Source organism: Salvia splendens, chromosome 1, assembly GCF_004379255.2.
Source record: "Salvia splendens isolate huo1 chromosome 1, SspV2, whole genome shotgun sequence".
Lineage (NCBI taxonomy): Eukaryota > Viridiplantae > Streptophyta > Magnoliopsida > Lamiales > Lamiaceae > Salvia > Salvia splendens.
In genome coordinates, this window is record NC_056032.1 from 31474363 (window position 1) to 31497170 (window position 22808).

Sequence of the window (22808 nt, forward strand, 5' to 3'; positions counted from 1 at the left end):
TAATTATTTCATGACATATTTTAAATTAGTACTTTAAAAAGTACGGGCGTTACACCACCCTATAGCTCCCTTATGCTTCCTGAGTACTCGCAGCAGTTTATCGAGCTCAGTGGGAGTAAGTATTGAGGAGACAATTACCGGATACGTCTCATTCTCTCCAAGGAAAGCATACTTGAGGTGTGAAGGCAACAACTTAAGTTCCTCTTTCTTCTCTTCTTTCTCTTCCTCATCTGCCGGATCTTTGAGAGATAAAAACTTGTTGTTCCTTCTTGGAATCTCCCCACCAGAATTAAGAGCTCACACAAAATGAAGTAGCTCCTCAGTAAATTCAGACACTTGCAGATTGTCTGAAGCCAGTAAAGACTGCGATAGGCATCGCTCGAGCCTGTCTTTATAAGAGATAGCATGGGCTACCTCTCTCACACAATCATCAATCACCTTGATCATGTTACACTGTTTGAACCTCCAAGCATCCTCATCATCATATTTCTGCATCGCATCATAGATGGAAAATGTGATACTCTCATCATTCAGTCGGAGAGTAAGTTCTCCTTTGTGCACATCAATCAGTGCTCTCCATGTGGCTAAGAAGGGCCTGCCTAAGAGAAGTGGGACGTGCCTATCTTCTTCCATATCAAGTACTACAAAGTCGGCTGGAAAAATAAATTCCCCGACCTTGACAAGTATGTCTTTAACGATCCCCTTCGGATATGACACTGTTCTATCAGCCATCTGCAGTGATATAGTAGTGGGTCTGAGCACTCCAATCTTCATTTTCTGGAAGAACGAATAAGGCATCATGTTGATACTCGCCCCCAGATCACATAACGCTCTCCCTTCTTGACAATCTCCCACTATGCAAGAGATGGTAAAACTTCTCGGATCATTCAGTTTAGCTGGCAGCTTCTTCTGAATAATGGCGTTGCAGCTTTCAGTCAAATTCACCGTCTCATACTCCATCCATCTCCTCTTGTTGGAAACCACATCCTTCAGTAACTTGGCATAGCTGGGCATCTGCTGTAGTGCCTCCACCAATGGGATGTTTATCTGCACCTTCCTATATATATCTAAGAACCTCGAGAACTGTGCAACTGTCTTCTTCTTCTGCACACGTTGAGGATAGGGATTCCTCACGTCAGTGGGAGTGTGAGCTGCAGGTAATGTAGGTAGAGTTGGACCCACGTTCTCATTAGGTGGGAAAGTAATCTGTACTGTCTCGGTCTCAACTTCCTCGACTAACTCCTCTTCTTCAGGTGCCTTTTCCATTACTTTGTCCTCTGATGGCATTGCAGGTCCCTCATAACTTTTTCCACTCCTCAACTGCACAGCTTTGCAATCTTTGGGATTTATGATGGTGTCCGAAGGGAATTTTCCCGATTGAGTAATGGTACTCACAGTCTGGGAAATCTGGCTGATCTATGTGTCGATGTTCTTCAGATGAGTGGCCATACTTTTCACATATGTCGCTTGTTGGACTGTAGCATGAAAGACTTGAATATCTCTTCCGTGGTCATCTTCTTCTGATAATTAACCACTCCATCAATAACTGTGAATCCCGGGGGTGGTTGCAGAGTATTATTGGGGTTCCCATAAGAGAGATTGGGATGCCCTTTGTTCCCGAACTGATTATATCCTCCACCCTGAAAGTTGGGGATGTGATTATTGTAGTACCGGTTGTTGCCCCCTTGATTCACATAGTTCACGTTCTCCATATTTCCTTGGGGTTCTTGAGACGGTTGTCCCATTGCCATGCAGTCGAATTTCATGGTCAGCGCATCCAACTTGTCGGATAGGGCGTTCATAGGATCATGATCTGTAGTATAAGCCACCATATGCACTTTACTCCTGTCGTTGCTCCATCCTTCGTCATTAGATGCAAGCTCCTCTATCACTTCCATAGCTTCATTCACTCATTTCTTGAGAAGATTTCCACCTGAGCTCAAATTCAACTCCCGTTGTGCTTCAGGCACACACCCTTTGAAGAATGTAATGACTTGCACTATCGGGGTTAACCCATGGTTGGGATACCGCTTCATCAAGGCTTTGAACCTCCCCCATGCTTCTCTAATATTCTCTGCATGGTTCATCTGAAAGGCAATGATCTCATGTTGCCTCTTAATAGCCTCACTCGGGGGATAGAAATTTTCCAAAAACTTTTCCACCATAGCATCCCATGTTGTAATTGATCCTGGCTCCAAACTCTACAACCAGTCTTTTGCTGAATCCTCTAAAGAGAAAAGGAACAACCTTAGTCGAACCTGCTCATCTGTTGTGTTGCAGATCTGAATGAACTTGGTGATACGTTTGTTCGAATCATCTGTGGATTTGCCCCTAAAAGCAATATTCTCTGCCATCTGAATCAGTCCTCTCCTCAGCTCAAAATTATTGGCATTGATGTTGTTGTTGACAGGTGGTTGTGCCACTCCATGATAGGCGTATTGATTCTGCACAGGCACCACAGCTGGTCTACGATTGACTTGTTGACGCAGCTCCTCCAACTGGCGTAGATGCTCGGCATTAGTGGGCGGAGGTGGTGGTGGGCCGTTGTTACCCTCTTCGTTCTCCATCAGACTGGGAGAAATGGGATCAAACTGAATATGATCCTGAACTGGTGATCGGATGGGTGAGAGATCCCTCTGATCTGATGATGCTCCTGTGCAGGTAGGCGAAGAAGTGTGAATTTTCTGCGTGAGCCTCCTATATGCGTTCCTCTTCCGGTTCGATGCTTCGATCTCACAGTCGAAAGGTTCTAGAGGCAAGCCTTTAGAACGTATGTGCATACACCTGAACAAGAAACACAAATGTGAGAACTCAAAAAAATTAAACGAAAAATAAAGCAGTAAAATCTGAAGTAGTAATCTTGATTATTATCACGATATCAAGCTATATAACACAAAATTGTCCCCGGCAACGGCGCCAAAAACTTGCTCAACTTTATTTTACCCAAATAATACCCGCAAGTGTACGGGGTTATCGTAGCAAATAGCAAGCAAGAGTATATCGTATCCCACAGAGATAATTAAGTGTCAACCTAAGTACCACGAACTAATTTCAACTACTATCCATACGATCAGAAATTTTGGTTTTAAAACTAACAACTACTGAAAACATGTAAATGCAGAGATTAAAATAGAACACTTAAACAAGAAAGCAATTAAGCAAGTTGTGTAAGATGATGGAGAAATATGCAGAATTCAAGGACCCGATGCACAACTTAGAGCCTAACCCAATTAAAACCGATTTACCATTTAAAGTCTCCAGAATTGTTGAATCAATCACAATTGTAGAATAAACCCCTTCCCGAGGTGAGAAATCCGTAGATTAGGTGTAATAATTGAAGTCCCCTTCTAATTCTTAGACCTAACTCCTAACAGTTTGATTAGATTAATGATCCCACTCAGAATCTCAACTCTCCCGAGTTTTATTGAATAAAGGTGTGAATTATTCCTCTTTCAAGATTAATTATTTCATCTCCCGATTACTCTAAGAAACCCTACACTCCCAATTGGTGATCAAGCAATTGATAGGAAAAAGCACAAGAATAATTCAAACAATTGCAAGAGCGAGATAAAACGAAATCAATTGGAAAACTATGAATCAATGCATCTTCACCAAGGATTCTACATGAAAGGTTTAGTTACTCATGTTCAAAGTAGAAAACAAATAAAAACCAAGGGAAACAACGAAATTCATGATACGGATTACAATTGGCGGAGGAATTGAAGCTTGAATCTCCAATCTTCTTCCAAGAGTGCTTCCTAGAGAGAGAGTGTGTGTTTTTGCGGCAGGGAGAGAATGAATTCGAGTTGCCCTAGCTCTTCTCTCTTATTTTCCCCTTCTAAAATCGCGTCGGGATTAAAAAATCGTCAGTTCGACGGACCCAGCCGGGTGGAATTATTCAATATAAAATCCACCCGGTCGGGTAGAAGTCTCTGGAGTCCTCACGTTATAAAATAGCCACCCAGCCGGGTGGAATTGTTGCAAAGGAAATTCACCCGGCCGGGTCGCACTCACTTGGCAGCTTCTGGACTCCGATAGGCATTGCGTTGACACCCAGCCGGGTGGCATTTAACCACATGATATTCACCCGACCGGGTGGCTCTATTTTTGCTCCACTTTCGCCTACTTTTGCCTAAAACACTCAACAAACACGCGAACTCCAAAACACATAGTAATTGGCTGGAAATAACCATTTTGAGCACACAAACTCAACAATTATGCACATCAACATACCAATCACAACACTATAAATACGAGTTTGTCAATTTTCATGATACAGCACCACCCCCAATAGTAAAGACGTATCCACTTGTTGAAAGTGAGTCTCTATTGTCGGATATCCAATTTGCATTACAGTACCCTTCAAGTATCGGGGGGTATCTCGAGAAGTGTAGTCCAAGATTTTGAGTATGTTTTAAATATCTCAAAACCCTCACGAGAGCTCTCCAATGCTCTTTGCTTGGATTGCTCTTGTAATGACTCAACTTGTTCACGGCACAAGCAATGTCAGGTCGAGTGCAATTAGTCAAGTACATAATGCACCCGATGACCCGTGCATACTCTTCTTGTGCAACAGGCTCGCCTTTGTTCTTGTTCAAGTGAACGTCGAGTTCAATTGAAGTCTTAACCGGCGCGCCATCATAGGCTTTGAATTTATTCAATATCTTCTCAACATAATGTGATTGTGTTAAGATGATTCCATCAGACGTTCTTAGAATCTTCATTCCAAGAATTACATCGGCTAGACCCATGTCTTTCATGTCAAAGTTTCTCTTTAACATGACCTTTGTATCGTTAATTACTTGAGTGTTGTTACCCAAGATTAACATATCATCAACGTATAGACACACTATAACATTGCCGTTATTAGTGCTCTTGATGTAGACACATTTGTCGCACTCGTTGATTTTAAACCCATTTGATAATATCACATTATCAAACTTCAAGTGCCATTGCAATGACGCTTGTTTCAATCCATATAGAGACTTACAAGCTTGCATACCTTTTTCTCTTGTCCAGGTACTACAAACCCTTCGGGTTGTTCCATATAAATTTCATCTTTTAGTTCACCATTTAAAAACGCGGTCTTTACATCCATTTGATGAATCTCAATATTGTGCAATGCAGCAATAGCGAGAAGCACTCGGATAGATGTAATCCTTGTTACAGGTGAATATGTATCGAAGAAGTCATGTCCTTCCTTTTGTTTAAAACCCTTTACTACCAGTCGGGCTTTATACTTATCCACTATTCCATCGGCCTTAAATTTCCTTTTAAGTACCCATTTGCAACCTAGAGGTTTCTCACCTTCAGGTAGATCTACCAACACCCAAGTGTGGTTTAGCAAAATTGAATCAATTTCGCTTTGAACAGCTTCTCTCCAATGTAGCCCTTCTGGGCCATCGAAGGCTACTTTTATAGATGTTGGTTCTTCATCTAACATAAAAGCAATGTAGTCAGGACCAAATATTTTTGGTGTTCTGACCCTACTACCACGTCTTAGTACTGTATCCTTTGGATCGGGCCTTGCACGCTTGCGCGATTCAGGTTCCTCATCCGCTGATTTAGAACTAGTGGTTTCATCCTCAATTCTTGTCTCAGAATTGGATGCTATGTTTTCCTTCCTTTTACAAAGAAATGTATTTTCAAGAAATACCGCGTTTCTTGACTCAATTGTTGTTCCCACGGTCACAGTCGGTATTTCAGACTTGTGGACTACAAATCGATATGCACTACTATTAAGTGCATATCCAATGAAGATGCAATCAACCGTTTTATGTCCGATTGTAACTTCTTTGGGCGGAGGAACCATCACCTTTGCCAAACACCCCACACTTTGAGGTATTTGTAGGATGACTTCCTTCCATTCCACAACTCATAAGGAGTACCATCTTTTCCTTTGAGAGAGATTTTATTCAAGATATAGTTGGTTGTCAAAACAGCTTCTCTCCACATGTTATGTGGTAATCCTGAAGTCAGAAGCAGTGCATTCATCATCTCTTTTAGAGTTTGATTTTTGCGTTCTGCAACCCCATTAGATTGGGGTGAATAGGGAGCAGTTGTTTGATGAATTATACCACCTGCGTTGCATAACTCCTCAAACGGGGCTACATATTCGCCTCCTCTATCGCTTCGAATTGTTTTGATTTTACAACCAAGTTGATTCTCAACTTCGTTCTTATAATTTTTGAACGTTTCTATTGCTTCATCTTTACTTCTTAAAAGATAAATGTAGCAATACCTTGTGCAATCATCTATGAAAGTGATATAGTACTTTTTACCATCTCTAGTTTGCACCATCTTTAAATCACATATGTCCGTGTGAATTAATTCAAGGGGTTTAGTGTTTCTTTCAACTGAATGAAACGGTAACTTAGCCATTTTGGCTTCAAGACAGATCTCACATTTATCTTTATTATAAACTTCATTTGCCTTTAGTAAATCAAGATTTACTAATCTTTTAATGACGTTTATATTTATATGTCCCAATCTACAATGCCACAAGTTTGAATACTCAATCAAGTAAGAGGAAGTAGACGCAGTGTTATTGATAGCCAAATGCTTGGGACCATGGCGCGTAGCCACACTAAGCTTGAAGAGCCCATCGGTTACATAACATTTTTCGAGGGATTTTCCAAACTTATACAAAACAAACCTATCGGATTCAAATACAAGTTTAAAACCCTTATTAACTAGTATAGATCCAGAGACTAGGTTCTTTCGGATGTCGGGCACATGCAGTACATCCTTCAGCGTGACAGAGACGCCAGACGTCATTTTGAGAATCACATCTCCAGTTCCTTTGACTTTGGATGATGCTTGATTCCCCATGTTGATCTTCCTCCTATCAACAGGATTATAGGTTGAAAACTTACTTCTATCGGCACAAACATGAGCAGTTGCTCCAGTGTCGATGTACCAGCCTCCCTTGTTTTCAATCAAGTTGGCTTCTTCGGTGACCACAGCAATGAGGTCATTTTCATCCCAATCTTGGTACTCCTTCTCAACGACGCGGGCTGCCAGCTTCTTCTTCTTGCTGCGGCAGTCTTTGGCACAGTGGCCAGTTTTGCCACACTTGAAGCATTCGCCTTCAAATTTCTTTGCAGACTGCTTTCCTTTCCCTTTATCCTTTTGACTTGGGCGAGGGCTTTTGTTGGAGGGACCGCCCCGCTCCAACAGATTGGCTTTGCCTTCAAGTGGGCTAAAGCCCTTAGCCTTCTGGTCGCTTTTGCGCACATCAGCCTCAATGCGCAATTTCACGATCAAGTCTTCAAGGGTCATCTGCTTTCGCTTGTGTTTGAGATAGCTCCTGAAGTCCTTCCACCTGGGATGAAGCTTGTCAATGATCGTGCACCTTAAGAATTTGTCGGGCAAGGTCATCTCTTCAGCCACTAGTGCGTGGATGATCATTTGGAGCTCTTGAACTTGCTCCATGATGGGTCGAGAGTCGACCATCTTGTAGTCCATAAATTTGGATGCTACAACTTGTTTAGTACCTGCAGCATTATCTATGCTATACTTCCTTTCTAGGCTTTCCCACATCTCTTTTGATGTGGTTACAACGGAGTATACATTGTACAAACTATCATCTAAAGCACTTAGAATGAAATTTTTACAAAGATAATCTCCTTTTCTCCAAGCTTCATAGTCCGCCATGACTTCGAGCCTAGTCTCTTGATCGTTTGGCGCGGGCAGCTCGTTTTCTGTGAGGAAGTTGGCGACGCCCAATGTTGTCAAGTAGAACAACATCTTTTGGTACCACCTTTTGAAGTCAGATCCTCCAAACTTTGGTGGCTTCTCGGCAGGTGACATTATTCTTGGTGCCAAAGGTGCCGTACTTGGTCCATGGAAAGAACCAATTCCGTTGCCCCCGAAGGAGCCAACAACGTGGTTGGGCATAGAGCCCCACTATTGAGGTTGGGCATAGAGCCCGCCATGGTCGTACCTGCCCCGAAGGAACTAGCACCCGCGTGAGACCCAAAGGCCCTAGCATTCGTGTGAGACCCGAAGGCCCCAGCACTCGATCCATTAAAGGATCCGAAGGAACCACTAAAAGTGGAACCAACCGATCCACTCGAGGTGGATCCACCAGTGGGCCTAAGGGGGTTAACAAACTCCCAAGGCGTTGTTGATGAAGATGGATGGCGCCCGAGAGTGGGCATCTCGGAATCGACGATGTGTTGACCGGTGCAGTGGTCGACATGGTGGATGGAGATGCGGCGGCGATGGTGGCAGCGACGGTGTTGGATTCAGTCGACATCTCCAGTAAAGGTAATAAGTTTCGGAAGTGATTAAGTTCAGTTTAGATATCCAAATTCCTTCAAAGGCAAGTCCTATCTCGTCTTGCGATTGTTGGGATCCTTCTTACTGGAATTACAAGAGATAAACAATACCGGACGTAATACAACCCAAGAAGGAAGAACTGAAAACTGAAAATTACACGAAAATCAAAACTGTCAAAGGAAATTAAACTTAGCCGAGTCGAGGAGACCTCTTTCCGCAAGATGAGATACGCCCCGGTAGTGCTCTCAGTTTGGCGTGTCGTCCCCAAAGATAAAATGGCTACGTCTCTGGTGAAGCAGCACCGCAATCAACAGAGCTCCGGTGAACTGGAAGAGGAGAGGGCAGAGCTTTGGGAAGAAAGACAATGCAGAGAGAGTATGATGCTTGTGAGTATGTTCGTATGTTGTTCTATATACTAATGCAAGGAATGACTAGCCTATTTATAGGCTTGGTCCACTGCGGGGTCAACTCAGCCTTGATGGCTGTCATCATGGCGGGCCTGTAACCGCCGACCGTTACGAGTTTGAAAGCTAGAGTGGTCGACGTTGAATCTAGATGTTGTACACGCCCTAGTTCAACCGTCACATGGGGACTTCGTGACTTGATCAAGACACTGGTCAAGCCATCGCTCAAGGCGCAGCAGGCCGAGTTGATCAGGCTGCTGATCAAGGGCGCAGCATGTCGAGTTGATCAGGCTGCTGCCCAAAACTGAGGTGGTCCAAAACATTAAGTCTGGATCCAGGGACAAGTCCAAGTCCAAGGGCACGGGCACGGCTCGGCGCGCGTGTGGGCTCTTTCACCCATCTTAGTCCACGATAATTACTAAGTGTAATAAGTCACTTTATAAATACACATTTAAAGATGTGTCTCATCTCCTATGTGGGATAATTAACACTAGTTAATTACTCCCTACACTTTCAACTCATAGCTTTATCAAAAGCTACAATGTGACCAACTTTTATCCACTATTTGTCACTCATCGGGAATCGGATTTGAGAAAGTGAATATACTACGGTCATCTACGCGGAACGTAGATCGACGCTATATCATTTAATTTCCAAAAATTAAATGTCTCGTCACATTTATTATTGGTCAAACATCGTTGACCGGACATCTTAAATTCAAGATTCCAACAAATGAAACATGGTTGCAGGGAAAAAAAACAATTTAGTTTTTCCTGAGATTTTGGAATGAAGAAAATATACTCCGAGATTAAGAGGTTTTGCTTCTATGGATAACCAGCTAGTATCTCTACCGTGCGATGCACGACATATTGTATGTGATGGAGTACGTACTAAACAAGCCCAACAGCAGTAAAGCCCATCAGCCTAAAGCCCAAGAAAGAGTATCAGTTCGGCATGACTAAAGAGTATCAGTCCGGCATGACTAAAGAGTTCAGTTCGGCACAACCAAAGAGTTCGGCCCCAGCCTACAGCTCGGTAAAAGCCAACCAATCAAACTCTGCTCTCAGGTCGGCATCAAGCTCTACTCTCAGATCGGCAAAAGCTGCTCGGCAATAATTCAGCAGTTCGGTCTCAGTATTCGACCGAACTAGGAGATAGTGGATTCATGCAGGATTTCCACCTCCACTACACCCACGATCTATTTAGTGGTGTCAAGCAGTCATTAACTCATGCAGGATAGTGGACCCATGCAAGATCGCCACGATCTCCACGACATCCACTACCTAGTAAATGGCTGCATGCCACGATCTTGGTTTAATGTATAAATAGAACCTAGATCAGATAGATAGGGTGAGACTCTCTCGCTTTCTAGAGAAAAAACACAAAATAGCAAGTCTGTATTGTAAGCTGTAATAAAACAGATCAAGCAATACAACTCTGCCCTCATTTCTTCCCGTGGACGTAGATTTACCTCAGTAAATCGAACCACGTAAAATCTCTGTGTCGTGATCTGCATCTTCCTGCATTCATCACCATCAAAAATTCGCCGATTCATCACTGGCGCCGTCTGTGGGAAACAGAGAACCAAATTTGTGATAAAGCGAATTTTTGACCCTTTTTCCACCCCAAAAAAAATGCATACCAGATCACATACCACCCGTAATACCGTTCGTGATCACCGTGAGGAAGCTAGTCCAGCTCGCAGGTCTGAAAAATGGCCTCGGGAGACATCTACCTCCGGTTCTCACGAAGGAGGAACAAGCCACTCCAGGAGTCATCGCACCGAGTCTTCCCAGCAGCCCGATTTAAATGAAGCTGTCAAGCTGTTCTTGGCCGAGAAGCAGGAGGAGTTCTTAACCTTCCTGCAGAAAAGCCAACAGCCGGAGAAGACAACGGCGGATTCTCCCTCCTCATCCAGACATGAAAGTCACTACCGCAGTAGTGACGTGTCTTCCAGGAGAAAGAATCCTCAACCCCGACATGTTCCAGTTCCTCCTCGGTACCGGAACCACAGGAGAACTCCATCTCCTCCGTACCGAAGAGATGTCGGGTTCGCCATGTACGGAGCATTAAAGACCCCGTTCTCGGACGATATCACCCGAACTCCTTTGCCGCGGAACTACCGAACTCCGTCGATAACCTATGACGGACTCGTGGATCCTCATGATTTCTTGGGACGCTATCAATATAACATGGCGAACCAGGGTCTCAACGAGGTCCACATGTGCAAGCTGTTTCCCGAGCTGCTCATCGGGAACGCCAGAAGATGGTTCGACAGCCTTCCTCAAGGCAGCATTAGATCCTACCGAGATCTAATGGATGCTTTCCACAGGAGGTTCTTTCAGAAAGCGGAAGCCCGAATTACTTCGGCTCAGCTGCTTTCCATTCGTCAAGGTCGCGACGAAAAAATCAGCGACTTTATGACAAGATTCCACAAGGAATGCCTGCAAGTAGACGATCTCAACGATCTGCTTGTCATCTCGGCATTCTAAAATGGAATCCTGCCCGGAGCTCTCTACAGGAAGCTCGTTGAGTGCGGTCCGCAGACAGCTCAGGAAATGTGGGACATTGTGGACCAGTACTCCCGGGCCGATGAGGCAGACCATCGCAAACGGTCGTTAGACAGCTCATCGTCCCGAGAAGACAGAAGGAAGCCCGATCATAGCGATCGGGGGCATCCTCGCCGGACTCCATTTGAAAGAATTCAAAGGGCTCCGGTGCAAGACAGATTGGGACCCCGTCTCAATCCCGAGAAGCCGCCCGCTCAGTTCGTACCGCTGAACAAGTCAAGAGCGGAAATTTTCGAACTACATTCCGATATGTTCGAAAGACCAAAGCGGATGACGAAATCAGCCGCGCGGCGACCTCAGGATCAATATTGCTCCTTCCATCAAACCCACGGTCACGATACCGAGGAGTGCCGAAATTTGGCTGCAGGTATTGATGTTCTTGTGAAAACAGGAACGTTAAAAAAATACCAAAGCAAGCAGCCGAAAAAGAACAAAAGGCAGAGAGGTGCGAACTGCAATCCTCAGGATCCGAAAAGGCATGAGGATCCCGAAGACGACGACGAGCCGCAATATGATGGAGTAATCCAGACTATTGATGCTCTCCCTGCCGGAAAGACTAAGTCGTCTCTAAAAGCAGAACGCAGAGGTTCCAATCAAGAGGAGCCAACACATAAAAGGCTGAAGAAAGACGAAGTGATTACATTTTCAGATGTCGATCCCGTCCCAGCCATCTCTCCTCACCAAGACGCTATTGTCATTCAAGCCGGAGTGGCAAACAAACTGATCCACAGAGTATTTGTGGATACAGGAGCGTCAGTTAGCATTCTTTTTAAAGAATGTTTCGATAAAATGGAAGTGGATCCAGCTCGGCTCAGTCCGGCTCCACTTCCTCTGAAAAGTTTCGCCCAGGAGGACACCCGCCCTGAAGGTATTATCAGCCTTCCGATCACGGTGGGAAAAGCGCCTACAAGCTCCAATACGATGATCGAGTTCTTTGTGGTGAAAGCTCGGTCCCCGTACAACATCATCCTGGGGAGAGACTGGCTCAACACAGTTCGGGCCGTTTGCTCTACTTATCACCTCACCATCAAGATCCCCACTAAAGGTGGGATAGCGGTCATCCGAGGTGATCAAAAGAGAGCAAAAGAATGTCTGCAGATTGCGCTTAAAAGTGCCGAGCAATCAGTTCGGCACCATCAAGCATAGCAATCACAGCAACCGGAGTCAAAGGCAAGCGAGATGACCGAAGTCACTTCAGAGCCGAACTCAATGACCGTTCAGTTATACGAAGATGATCCATCCAGAACGGTCAAGATCGGCTTCGCAGGAACGCCTCTACTCCGGGAAAAGACCATTCAGCTCCTCAAGGAGTACAAAGATGTCTTTGCATGGTCTCCGTTGGACATGACCGGAGTGCCCCCCGAGGTAATCACTCATCGGTTAAATATTGATCCTTCAATCCGGCCAGTAAAACAGAAGCAAAGACTCTTTGCGGCAGAAAGAAGCCAAGTCATCCATGACGAAGTCCGCCAATTACTAAAAGCGGATGTACTATTCGAGGTGAAATATCCTTCTTGGGTGGCCAATCCTGTGATGATCAAGAAAAAAGGAGGATGGCGGATGTGCATAGATTTTACCGATCTAAACAAGCACTGTCCTAAAGATTGCTATCCCCTTCCGAATATAGATAAAAAAGTAGAAGCTTTGATCGGCTTCGAAATTTTCTGTTTTCTTGATTTATACAAAGGATATCACCAAGTATTGATGGATGAGAGTGACGCTCCGAAAACAGCTTTCATTACCGATTTCGGCATTTTCGCTTATAAAAAGATGCCATTCGGTTTAAAGAATGCCGGAGCCACTTATCAAAGGATGGTAGACAAGCTTTTTCGGCACCTGATTGGAAAGGAGGTCGAAGTGTATGTTGACGATATAGTCGTCAAAAGCAAAAGCACTTCGGAGTACGAGCACAACCTCAAGTCCACTCTCAACGTGCTCAAGAAAGCCAACCTCAAACCTAATCCCCAAAAGTGTACCTTTTTGGTAGATTCGGGAAAGTTTCTGGGCTGTTGGGTTTCAAAGGACGGACTCAAGGCAAACCCCTCAAAAGTTCAAGTCGTTCAGAACATGGCAATGCCGAAGTCCATACATGACGTGCAAAGGCTAACCGGATGTCTAGCCGCACTGAATCGATTCCTTTCCCAAGCAGCCGAAAAGCAACTGCCGTTCTTCAAGGTGTTGAAAAAGGCACCAAAATTCGAGTGGGGAGCCGAGCAGAAAAAGGCCTTTGACGAGCTCAAAAGTTATCTAGCCGAGCTTCCTATTCTCTCTGCTCCAACCGAAGCCGAAGTAATATTCTTATACTTAGCGGCATCGGATCAAACCATCAGCGCGGTGCTTGTACGAGAAGAAGGCCTAAAGCAGTTTCCCATCTACTTTACAAGCCGAGCATTAAGAGGTCTAGAAACAAGGTATCAACCTCTGGAAAAAATTGCTCTGGCGTTAGTAAATGCAGCAAGGAGACTGCGGCCATACTTCTATGCTCACAAGGTATGCGTCTTAACCGATCTGCCTCTTCGGCAAGTTTTGACCAAGCCAGAAGCATCAGGCAGAATCGCCAAATGGGCCATAGAGCTGGGAGAACACTCAATCGAGTACCTACCTCGAAAAGCCATCAAGGGACAAGCCTTGGCAGATTTTCTTGCAGAGGCCAAGTTCGATCAAGCAATCCCTGTCATTGCCGAACAGAAAAATTCTGCCAATGCCGAACTAGCACAGCCCTTGGAATCCGAAGTAGAGCCGCCAGACTGCTGGAGCGGATTCGTAGATGGAGCTTCAAACAAGATGGGAAGTGGAGCTGGTATTTTACTCGTCGCTCCCGACGGACACGAGGTAACCTACTCACTTCGGTTCCTATTCCCCACTACTAATAATGAAGCCGAGTACGAAGCCCTCCTGGCCGGACTCCAGTTAGCGCAAAGTCTGCTCGTCAAATCTCTCAAAGTCCATTGTGATTCACAAGTCATAGTAAATCACATGTTGGGTACAAGTGAAGCTCGTGACGAGAGAATGAAGAAGTATTTGGACAAAGCGCAAAGCATCAGCCGAAGTTTCTCCTATTTTCGGATAATCCGCATTCCCAGAGCGGAAAATAGCCGAGCAGATACCTTAAGTAAGTTGGCCTCAGATCCGAGCTCAAAGGCGGAAGAATTAATGCATCAAAGCATTGATGAAGCCGAGGTACATTCAATATCCAGCTCGCCGAACTGGATGACGCCGATATTACAGTATCTGGATCAAGGACAATTGCCCGAGGATAAGAGAGAAGCTCGGAAGATCACGTGCCGAGCACTTCGGTACGAACTTCATGAAGGAGTCCTCTTTAGAAAGTCTTACCTCCAGCCGTTATTGCGGTGCGTAGGACCAGAAGAGACGGACTACATCCTCAGAGAAGTTCATGAAGGATCGTGCGGTAGCCACATCGGAGCCAGAGCTTTAGCTAAAAAAGTTCTGAGATGGGGATATTATTGGCCAACCATGGTACAAGAAGCAGTGCAGCTCGTCAAGACATGCCCGAAGTGCCAAATCCATGCAAATATCCCAAGGATGCCGCAGACCGATCTATCCACTATGCAAAGCCCTTGGCCTTTCATGCAATGGGGCATAGACATAGTGGGACCACTTCCTCAAGCTCCTCGGCAAATGAAATTCCTAATCGTTGCCGTGGACCACTTTACGAAGTGGGTGGAAGCTGAACCATTAGCTACGATAACGAGCTCGAAGGCATTGGATTTCGTCTGGAAGAACATAGTGTGCCGATTTGGCATACCCCACATCCTCATCTCGGATAACGGGACTCAGTTCACCGACAAGACGTTCAAGAATTGGTGCCAAGAGCTGAATATTCAACAGCGGTTCACTTCGGTCTCTCATCCACAAGCAAACGGACAAACGGAGGTAACAAATCGTATCCTGGTGAAAGGGTTAAAAGCTCGGTTAGAACAAGCCAAAGGACAATGGGTAGAAAATCTCCCTCAAGTCCTATGGTCCTACCGAACTACACCCACAACCTCCAACGGTGAAACTCCGTACAGTCTGGTGTACGGCACTGAAGCCGTAATTCCGGTGGAGATCGGCGTACCCAGTCCCCGAACTCTAAATTTCTCAGCAGAAATGAATGACGACGGACTGAGAGCCGAGCTAGATCTTGCCGAAGAAAGAAGAGAATTGGCATGCATAAAAGCAGCCAAGTACAAGGAGCAAGTAGCCCGGTATTACAACCAAAGGGTGAAGAAGCTGCAATTTCAAGTGGGAGATCTCGTTTTGAGAAACAACGAAGTAAGCCGAGCAGAAAAGCTGGGCAAGCTCGAACCCACATGGGAAGGTCCGTATCGGGTGTCAGAAGTCCTCGGCAAAGGGTCTTACAAATTGGCTCACATGTCAGGAGAACAGGTACCCCGAACATGGCACATTTCCAACCTCAAAAAGTTCCATTTGTAAGAGACAGTCCGGTCAGTCAGTCTTGAGTCCTGTTCGGTCAATGTGCTTTATTTGGTTTGCTTGGTCTTTGTTTGTCTCTATGTGCTTTTTATTTGTCTATATGCGTTTTGTCTGTTTATGTGCGTGTCGTCTCTTACAAATGTTACTGAGGTATCTTGTTCTTCGAAGGCTGATCCCCTTCTTAGAACATATACAAGCCAACGATTGTGAGTCAAAGCTTCTAAAGAAGATACAAGACCACAATTCAGCTTAAACAAGCAGTTCGTCTGAAACGAGCTGCAACAAGCCAACGATTGTGAGTCAAAGCTTCTACAGAAGATACAAGACCACAATTCAGCTTAAACAAGCAGTTCGTCTGAAACGAGCTGCAATAAGCCAACGATTGTGAAGTCCAAGCTTCTAAAGAGGATACAAGACCACAATTCGGCTTAAAAATCAAGCACTTCGTCTGAAACGAACTGCAACAAAAGTCCGATTCACGCGATAAAACTTGCCTGAATTAGGACAAGGGAAAGTCCGATCCACGCGATAAAACTCGCCGAATTAGGACAAGGGAAAGTCCGATCCCCAAATTAGGACAACGGAAAGTCCGATCCGAGCGATAAAACTCGCCAAATTAGGACACAAGCTTAGTCCGGTCAAAGATGTTTATTTCATCAGACCAAAGACGAGTCCGGTCAAAGATGTTTATTTCATCAGACCAAAGACGAGTCCGGTCAAAGAAGAGTTCACTTCATAAGACCAAGGACAAACATCGACTTACCCCGTACCTTTATCCAGAATGCCGAAGTAATTCACTTCGCTTTCTGGGGGGTGTAGTGATGGAGTACGTACTAAACAAGCCCAACAGCAGTAAAGCCCATCAGCCTAAAGCCCAAGAAAGAGTATCAGTTCGGCATGACTAAAGAGTATCAGTCCGGCATGACTAAAGAGTTCAGTTCGGCACAACCAAAGAGTTCGGCCCCAGCCTACAGCTCGGTAAAAGCCAACCAATCAAACTCTGCTCTCAGGTCGGCATCAAGCTCTACTCTCAGATCGGCAAAAGCTGCTCGGCAATAATTCAGCAGTTCGGTCTCAGTATTCGACCGAACTAGGAGATAGTGGATTCATGCAGGATTTCCACCTCCACTACACCCACGATCTATTTAGTGGTGTCAAGCAGTCATTAACTCATGCAGGATAGTGGACCCATGCAAGATCGCCACGATCTCCACGACATCCACTACCTAGTAAATGGCTGCATGCCACGATCTTGGTTTAATGTATAAATAGAACCTAGATCAGATAGATAGGGTGAGACTCTCTCGCTTTCTAGAGAAAAAACACAAAATAGCAAGTCTGTATTGTAAGCTGTAATAAAACAGATCAAGCAATACAACTCTGCCCTCATTTCTTCCCGTGGACGTAGATTTACCTCAGTAAATCGAACCACGTAAAATCTCTGTGTCGTGATCTGCATCTTCCTGCATTCATCACCATCAAAAATTCGCCGATTCATCAGTATGTTTTAATAACATGTACTCTCTTCGTCCATTAAAATATGTGTACTTTGCATTTTCGTCCGTCCCATAAAAAATGAGTATATTTAGTTATGGAAAGTTATTCCAATTTATAATCCCTATACACCAAGTTGTTTACAATTTATACCAACTTAGCCCGACGCATTCCCTTTGATCTCTCTCTTGAAAAAAATACAGTAACAAAAAAGAAAGAAAAGAAACTGAAATAAGGCAAACATAGAAGACAAAATAAAATAATTAAAAACACATATAAAATCATAATGCTGAGAAATAAGATATCATTTCACTACCTTGAAAATTACTTCACAAATGACACTTTTGATTACTAAAATCAGAATTAATAGAAAATATGCAAGACATTATTATTACACTACCTTGAAAATTACTTCACAAATGACACTTTTGATTACTAAAATCAGAATTTATAGAAAATATACAACGTTTGGCATTGTGTCAAAATCAGAATTTATAGAAAATATGCAACGTTTGGCATTTATTGTTCTTGATTAATTTTTGATGAATTTTTTCATATAACGGAATGCTATTATCATACAGCCATATAATGAAATAATTGCATTCAGTATTAGTATAACTTTTGTGCAACTATTTCACTTCACTTTGCTTTTCCTTTCTTTATTTAGAGTTTTAAATCATTAGAAAACATAATATAAAATTAATGAAAATTAAATAGATAGAACGAAATCTTAGATTAATTTATAGTATTAGAATATTTTTCAAAACATTTTACTTTTTTCCTTTTTCAAAATATTTTCACTTCCATCACTTAAAAACAAAAATTCTTCTCACTTCCAAAACCTTTTCATTTTAACTTCTCCCAATTATTATAAAAACAATAAAGCCATTTATGTTTAACAATTTCATTAAAATATTATAATGACATTTTTGTATTATTCTCAACATTTCCATTTTATATATGTATAGTTAGATATATATGGAGTAATTCAATTAAATTTTCCTGGATATAAAAATATTCTTCCAACTCATTCTCTATGTTGAACGGAATGGAGGAAGTTGAAGTATAATTGTTTATAACGTGACATGACAAAAATTGAATTAAACTCTCAAATGATATAAAATATGCTAAAGTTTATAATTTATTCTTGAGCAAACTAGAGCTTAATAATCAATTCGATACACATTATTACGTCATATTTACGAAATGTATATTATATTTGATGATTATTCAAATTTGTTTCCTTGTAGGCGTTAATTATATATTAGGCTGGGATATTATTGCGTATAATTTCCATCGGATTGATGTATGAGTTATAATACTAATTTTGGAAATTTGTTGCCTCGTAGGCGTTATACTATTATCTCTCCAGAATTAAAAATTAAGTATTTGAAATTCGAATAGCAAATGGTTAGTAAAATGATATTAAATGTGATGATTGGTATTTATAAAAAAAAGATAAATGCAAACGTTTTTTTTTTTTAAAAATGTATGAATTGAATTGAATGAATGAATCGCCCTAATACACGAACCAACAAGAGTGCATTTCGAGGGTGTAAAACTGTAAGAAATTTACGACCATACCATATATATAGGATTTACAAAATTTTATACAATTGATTCGTTGAAATAATTTTGGTTTTGTGTGTGTCTAGGTAAATATTGTTTTTATAGCTAATCAATTAATAACTCTATAAATAAATAAAAAAGTTAGTAAACCTCACAAATTAACTTAATTAATAACAAGACTATTAACATTTAACGGGTGGAGCCGTGAAAGGTTTATAATATTATGTTTAATATAGAAATCGCTGTTTCGATGACGAATTCTACATTATAATTTCTCACATTTTAACTAAAAAATCCAAAAAATTTCCATAAAATAATTAAAAAGTGTCCCACACCCAATTACATACTATATACTCCATTAGCCAGAGAAAAGTCTCAATTGTTTTTTTTTATGGAGAGTCTCCATCATCTCCAAGTCTCCCCAAACCAAAAAAATTGATCAATTCCAACCCCAAAATCACTTCATAAACATGCAGTCAAACCCCCAGCACTAATCTCCATCACATACTGCATTAAAAATCTAATCTTTTTCTTGTAATAATTAATATTCCTCAGCCGCCATGAAACCTATTCACTCCAAAATCAATTCACTTTTCCACAAATCAGGAAAACCAATTCTCTCCTCTCTCTCTATCTCTCCCTCTCAATTTTAGTAATACCATGATTGATTCTTCAAGATTTTCATACATGAAATTCAACTTATTCTCCACCATCTCCCTCGCATCCATCATCTTAATCATAATCTTCTCCGACACCATCTTCTCCAGCGTCCCAATCCACCAAAACTCCTTCGAGAATGTTCCTAATCTGCTGCAGACGCATCAAGCCGCAGCAGGAGTCCTCAAAATCACAGAAGCAGATTCCACGGCCAAGATTCTCACTTGGCCTAATGAGATGAGAATCTTCTCGGAATCTGATCCGACAAGAAGATTCGATTCCAGAGTTACAGAATTCTTCCGCACGAATCACTGCAAAGTTCAAGCATTCATGACATGGATCTCCCCTCTAAATTCGTACGGAAAAAGAGAGTTTTTGGGGCTGGAAACCTTGTTCCAAACAAACCCCTCCATTTGTTTGATCATCCTGTCCGAAACCATGGATTCGGATCACGGTCTCAAGATTCTCGAGCCCTTGCTCGAACGTGGTTTTCACGTTCGAGCAATGGCTCCGGACTTGTGGGATTTGATCAAGGACACCCCTGCTGAGATTTGGTTTAATGACATAAACAAAGGGATCAAGAATCCTGGTGAGATTCCCCTCCCACAGAATCTATCTAATTTGATTAGGCTTGCAGTTTTGTACAAGTATGGAGGCATCTATTTGGACACAGATTTCATAATCTTGAAGAATTTGGAGGGTTTAAGGAACTCAATTGGTGCACAGAGTGTTGACATGTTTGGGAATTGGACAAGGTTGAATAATGCAATTCTTGTATTTGATAGAAATCATCCAATTCTTTATAAATTCATGGAGGAATTTGCTTCAACTTTTGATGGGAATGTATGGGGTCATAATGGTCCATATTTGGTCTCTAGAGTGGTAGAGAAATTGGCTAAAACAGATGAGTTTTATTATAACTTCACAATCTTGCCGCCCGTGGCCTTCTACCCGGTCTCGTGGGGGAAGGTGGCCGGGTTTTTCGCTAGGCCTAGTGGCCGAGTGGGTGAGAGATGGGTCAGGGCGAAGATCCGACAGTTAACCAGGTCGACTTATGGGGTGCACTTGTGGAATAGCCAGAGTAGTGGTGTGGAGATTGAAGAAGGGAGCATTATTGAGAGATTGATTTATGATCATTGTGTAGTATGCAGCAAGCCTACTTCTTGGACTTCATGAAGAGGCAAATCTAGCTACATTAATTTCCATGGCAACCAAATGTGCAGATTTCTGATTAATATTTATGGGTATAATCCAATCTTTTTTTGGTACATTTTTGTGAATTTCTAAGATAATTTGTTTTCCAGCAGTATATATAATTGAAATCTTGTCTCTATTTGATTCCTATGCTAGTTTTCATGTCCGCTTCCTATAGATATATATTTGCATGTTTTATGGTTTTTTATTCATATTGACAAAAACTATATATTGGTGTTAAAAATATTAGCCCTGCATAATGTTTTCATCATTAAAACTCCCCTGTGAAGCAACTGACTCAAAAGCAACACCAATTTTCTTATTAGTAGTATTTTCTTATGCATGATTCTCAATTTCCCATGTCCTACTTTGTAACTTTGTCGGACTGTTCTATGATTACCTAAATCTATAATACTTATTCAATTTAATTCAAATTAATTTTTTAATGAAATATTTTCTTTTTCCCTCTTTACATAGATAGTTCCAATCTAATAGTAGTAATTTTTATTTTTAGTTTTTACCAGTGACCCCAACACAACTTAATTTGAATATATAAAAAATTACATAGATTATTAAATATTTGAAATTTATAAATAGAAAAGTTGTACAAATATTTTTGGACGGAGATAATATAATTGGATCGGCCTTTTGACGTTCCTAATTGGAGATAATAAACAAGGAAAACATCGATCGATATTTACTATGAATCATATGAATATGCGTTATATTGGAAAACAATTATTATGTCATTGTCCCAAGAATGATTATGATGGAGTACGGACTAAACAAGCCCAACAGCAGTGACGGCCCATCAGCCCAAAGCCCAAGGAAGAGTATCAGATCGGCATTACCAAAGAGTTCGGCCCCAGCCTACAGCTCGGTAAAAGCCAACCAATCAGTTCGGCATTACCAAAGAGTTCGGCCCCAGCCTACAGCTCCGTAAAGCCGACCAATCAAGCTCTACTCTCAGACCGGCAAAAGCTGCTCGGCAATAGTTCAGCAGTTCGGTCTCAGTATTTGACCGAACTGGGAGATAGTCAACTCATGTCAGAACCTCCACGATCTCCACTACACCCACGATCTATTTAGTGGTGTCAAGCAGTCATTAACTCATGCAGGATAGTGGGCCCATGCAGGATCGCATGACCTCCACGACATCCACAACCATCATTAGTGGTGATGCAAGCCACGATCTTAGTTCAATGTATAAATAGAACTTAGATCAGATAGATTAGGGGGACTCTCTCTCTCGCTCTCTAGAGATAAAATATCAAATAGCAAGTTTGTATTTGTAAGCTGTAGAAAACAGATCAAGCAATACAACTCTGCCCTCTTTTCTTCCCGTGGACGTAGATTTACTTCAGTAAATCGAACCACGTAAATTCTTTGTGTCGTGATCTGTATTTTCCTGCATTCACTAACATCAGAAATTCGCGGATTCATCACTGGCGCCGTCTGTGGGAAACAGAGAACCAAATTTGTGATAAAGCGAGTTTTTGATCCTCTTCTACCAAAAAAATGCATACCAGATCACATAACACCCGTGCCTCCGTCCGTGATAACCATGAGGAAGCTAATCCAGCAGCCCATAGGCCTGGAAAGCAGCCTCGTGAAAAATCTACTTCCAGTTCTCACGGAGAAGGAACAAGCCGCTCAAAAGGTCCACACACCGAGTCTTCCCAGCAGCCTGATTTGAATGAGGCTGTCAAGCTGTTCTTGGCTGAGATGCAGGATGAGTTCTTAGCCTTCCTGCAAAAGAGCCAAGAGCCGAAGACGAAAAGGGTGGATTCTCCTTCCTCCTCCAGACATGAAAGTCACTACCGCAGTAGTGCCGTGTCTTCCGGAAAGAAGAATCCTCAACCCCGACATGTTCCTGTTCCTCCTCGGTACCGGAACCACAGGAGAACTCCATCTCCTCCGTACCGAAGAGATGTCAGTTCGTCTGAAACGAACTGCAATAAGCCAACGATTGTGAAGTCCAAGCTTCTAAAGAGGATACAAGACCACAATTCAGCTTAAACAAGCAGTTCGTCTGAAACGAGCTGCAATAAGCCAACGATTGTGAAGTCAAAGCTTCTAAAGAAGATACAAGACCGCAATTCAGCTTAAGAATCAAGCACTTCGTCTGAAACGAGCTGCAACGAAAGTCCGATTCTCGCGATAAAACTTGCCTGAATTAGGACAAGGGAAAGTCCGA

At 42.6% G+C, this 22808-nt stretch overlaps 2 protein-coding genes across 2 annotated transcripts; one reads left to right on the forward strand and one right to left on the reverse strand.

Annotated features, from left to right (window-relative positions):
- Positions 1-297: 297 nt before the first annotated feature.
- Positions 298-1287, reverse strand: LOC121770873. Its single transcript, XM_042167687.1, has one exon. The coding sequence runs from the start codon at positions 1285-1287 to the stop codon at positions 298-300; it is 990 nt and encodes a 329-aa protein (XP_042023621.1).
- Positions 1288-19254: 17967 nt separating this feature from the next.
- On the forward strand, positions 19255-20766 carry LOC121798187 (uncharacterized protein At4g19900-like). The gene has a single exon (XM_042197067.1). The coding sequence runs from the start codon at positions 19421-19423 to the stop codon at positions 20591-20593; it is 1173 nt and encodes a 390-aa protein (XP_042053001.1). The 5' UTR covers positions 19255-19420; the 3' UTR covers positions 20594-20766.
- The last annotated feature ends 2042 nt before the right edge of the window (positions 20767-22808 follow it).

What these genes read in the sequence shown, in the direction of transcription:
- LOC121770873 (XM_042167687.1), bottom strand. Translation starts at nt 1,287, where the DNA reads ATGCCATCAGAGGACAAAGTAATGGAAAAGGCACCTGAAGAAGAGGAG.
- LOC121798187 (XM_042197067.1), top strand. Translation starts at nt 19,421, where the DNA reads ATGATTGATTCTTCAAGATTTTCATACATGAAATTCAACTTATTCTCC.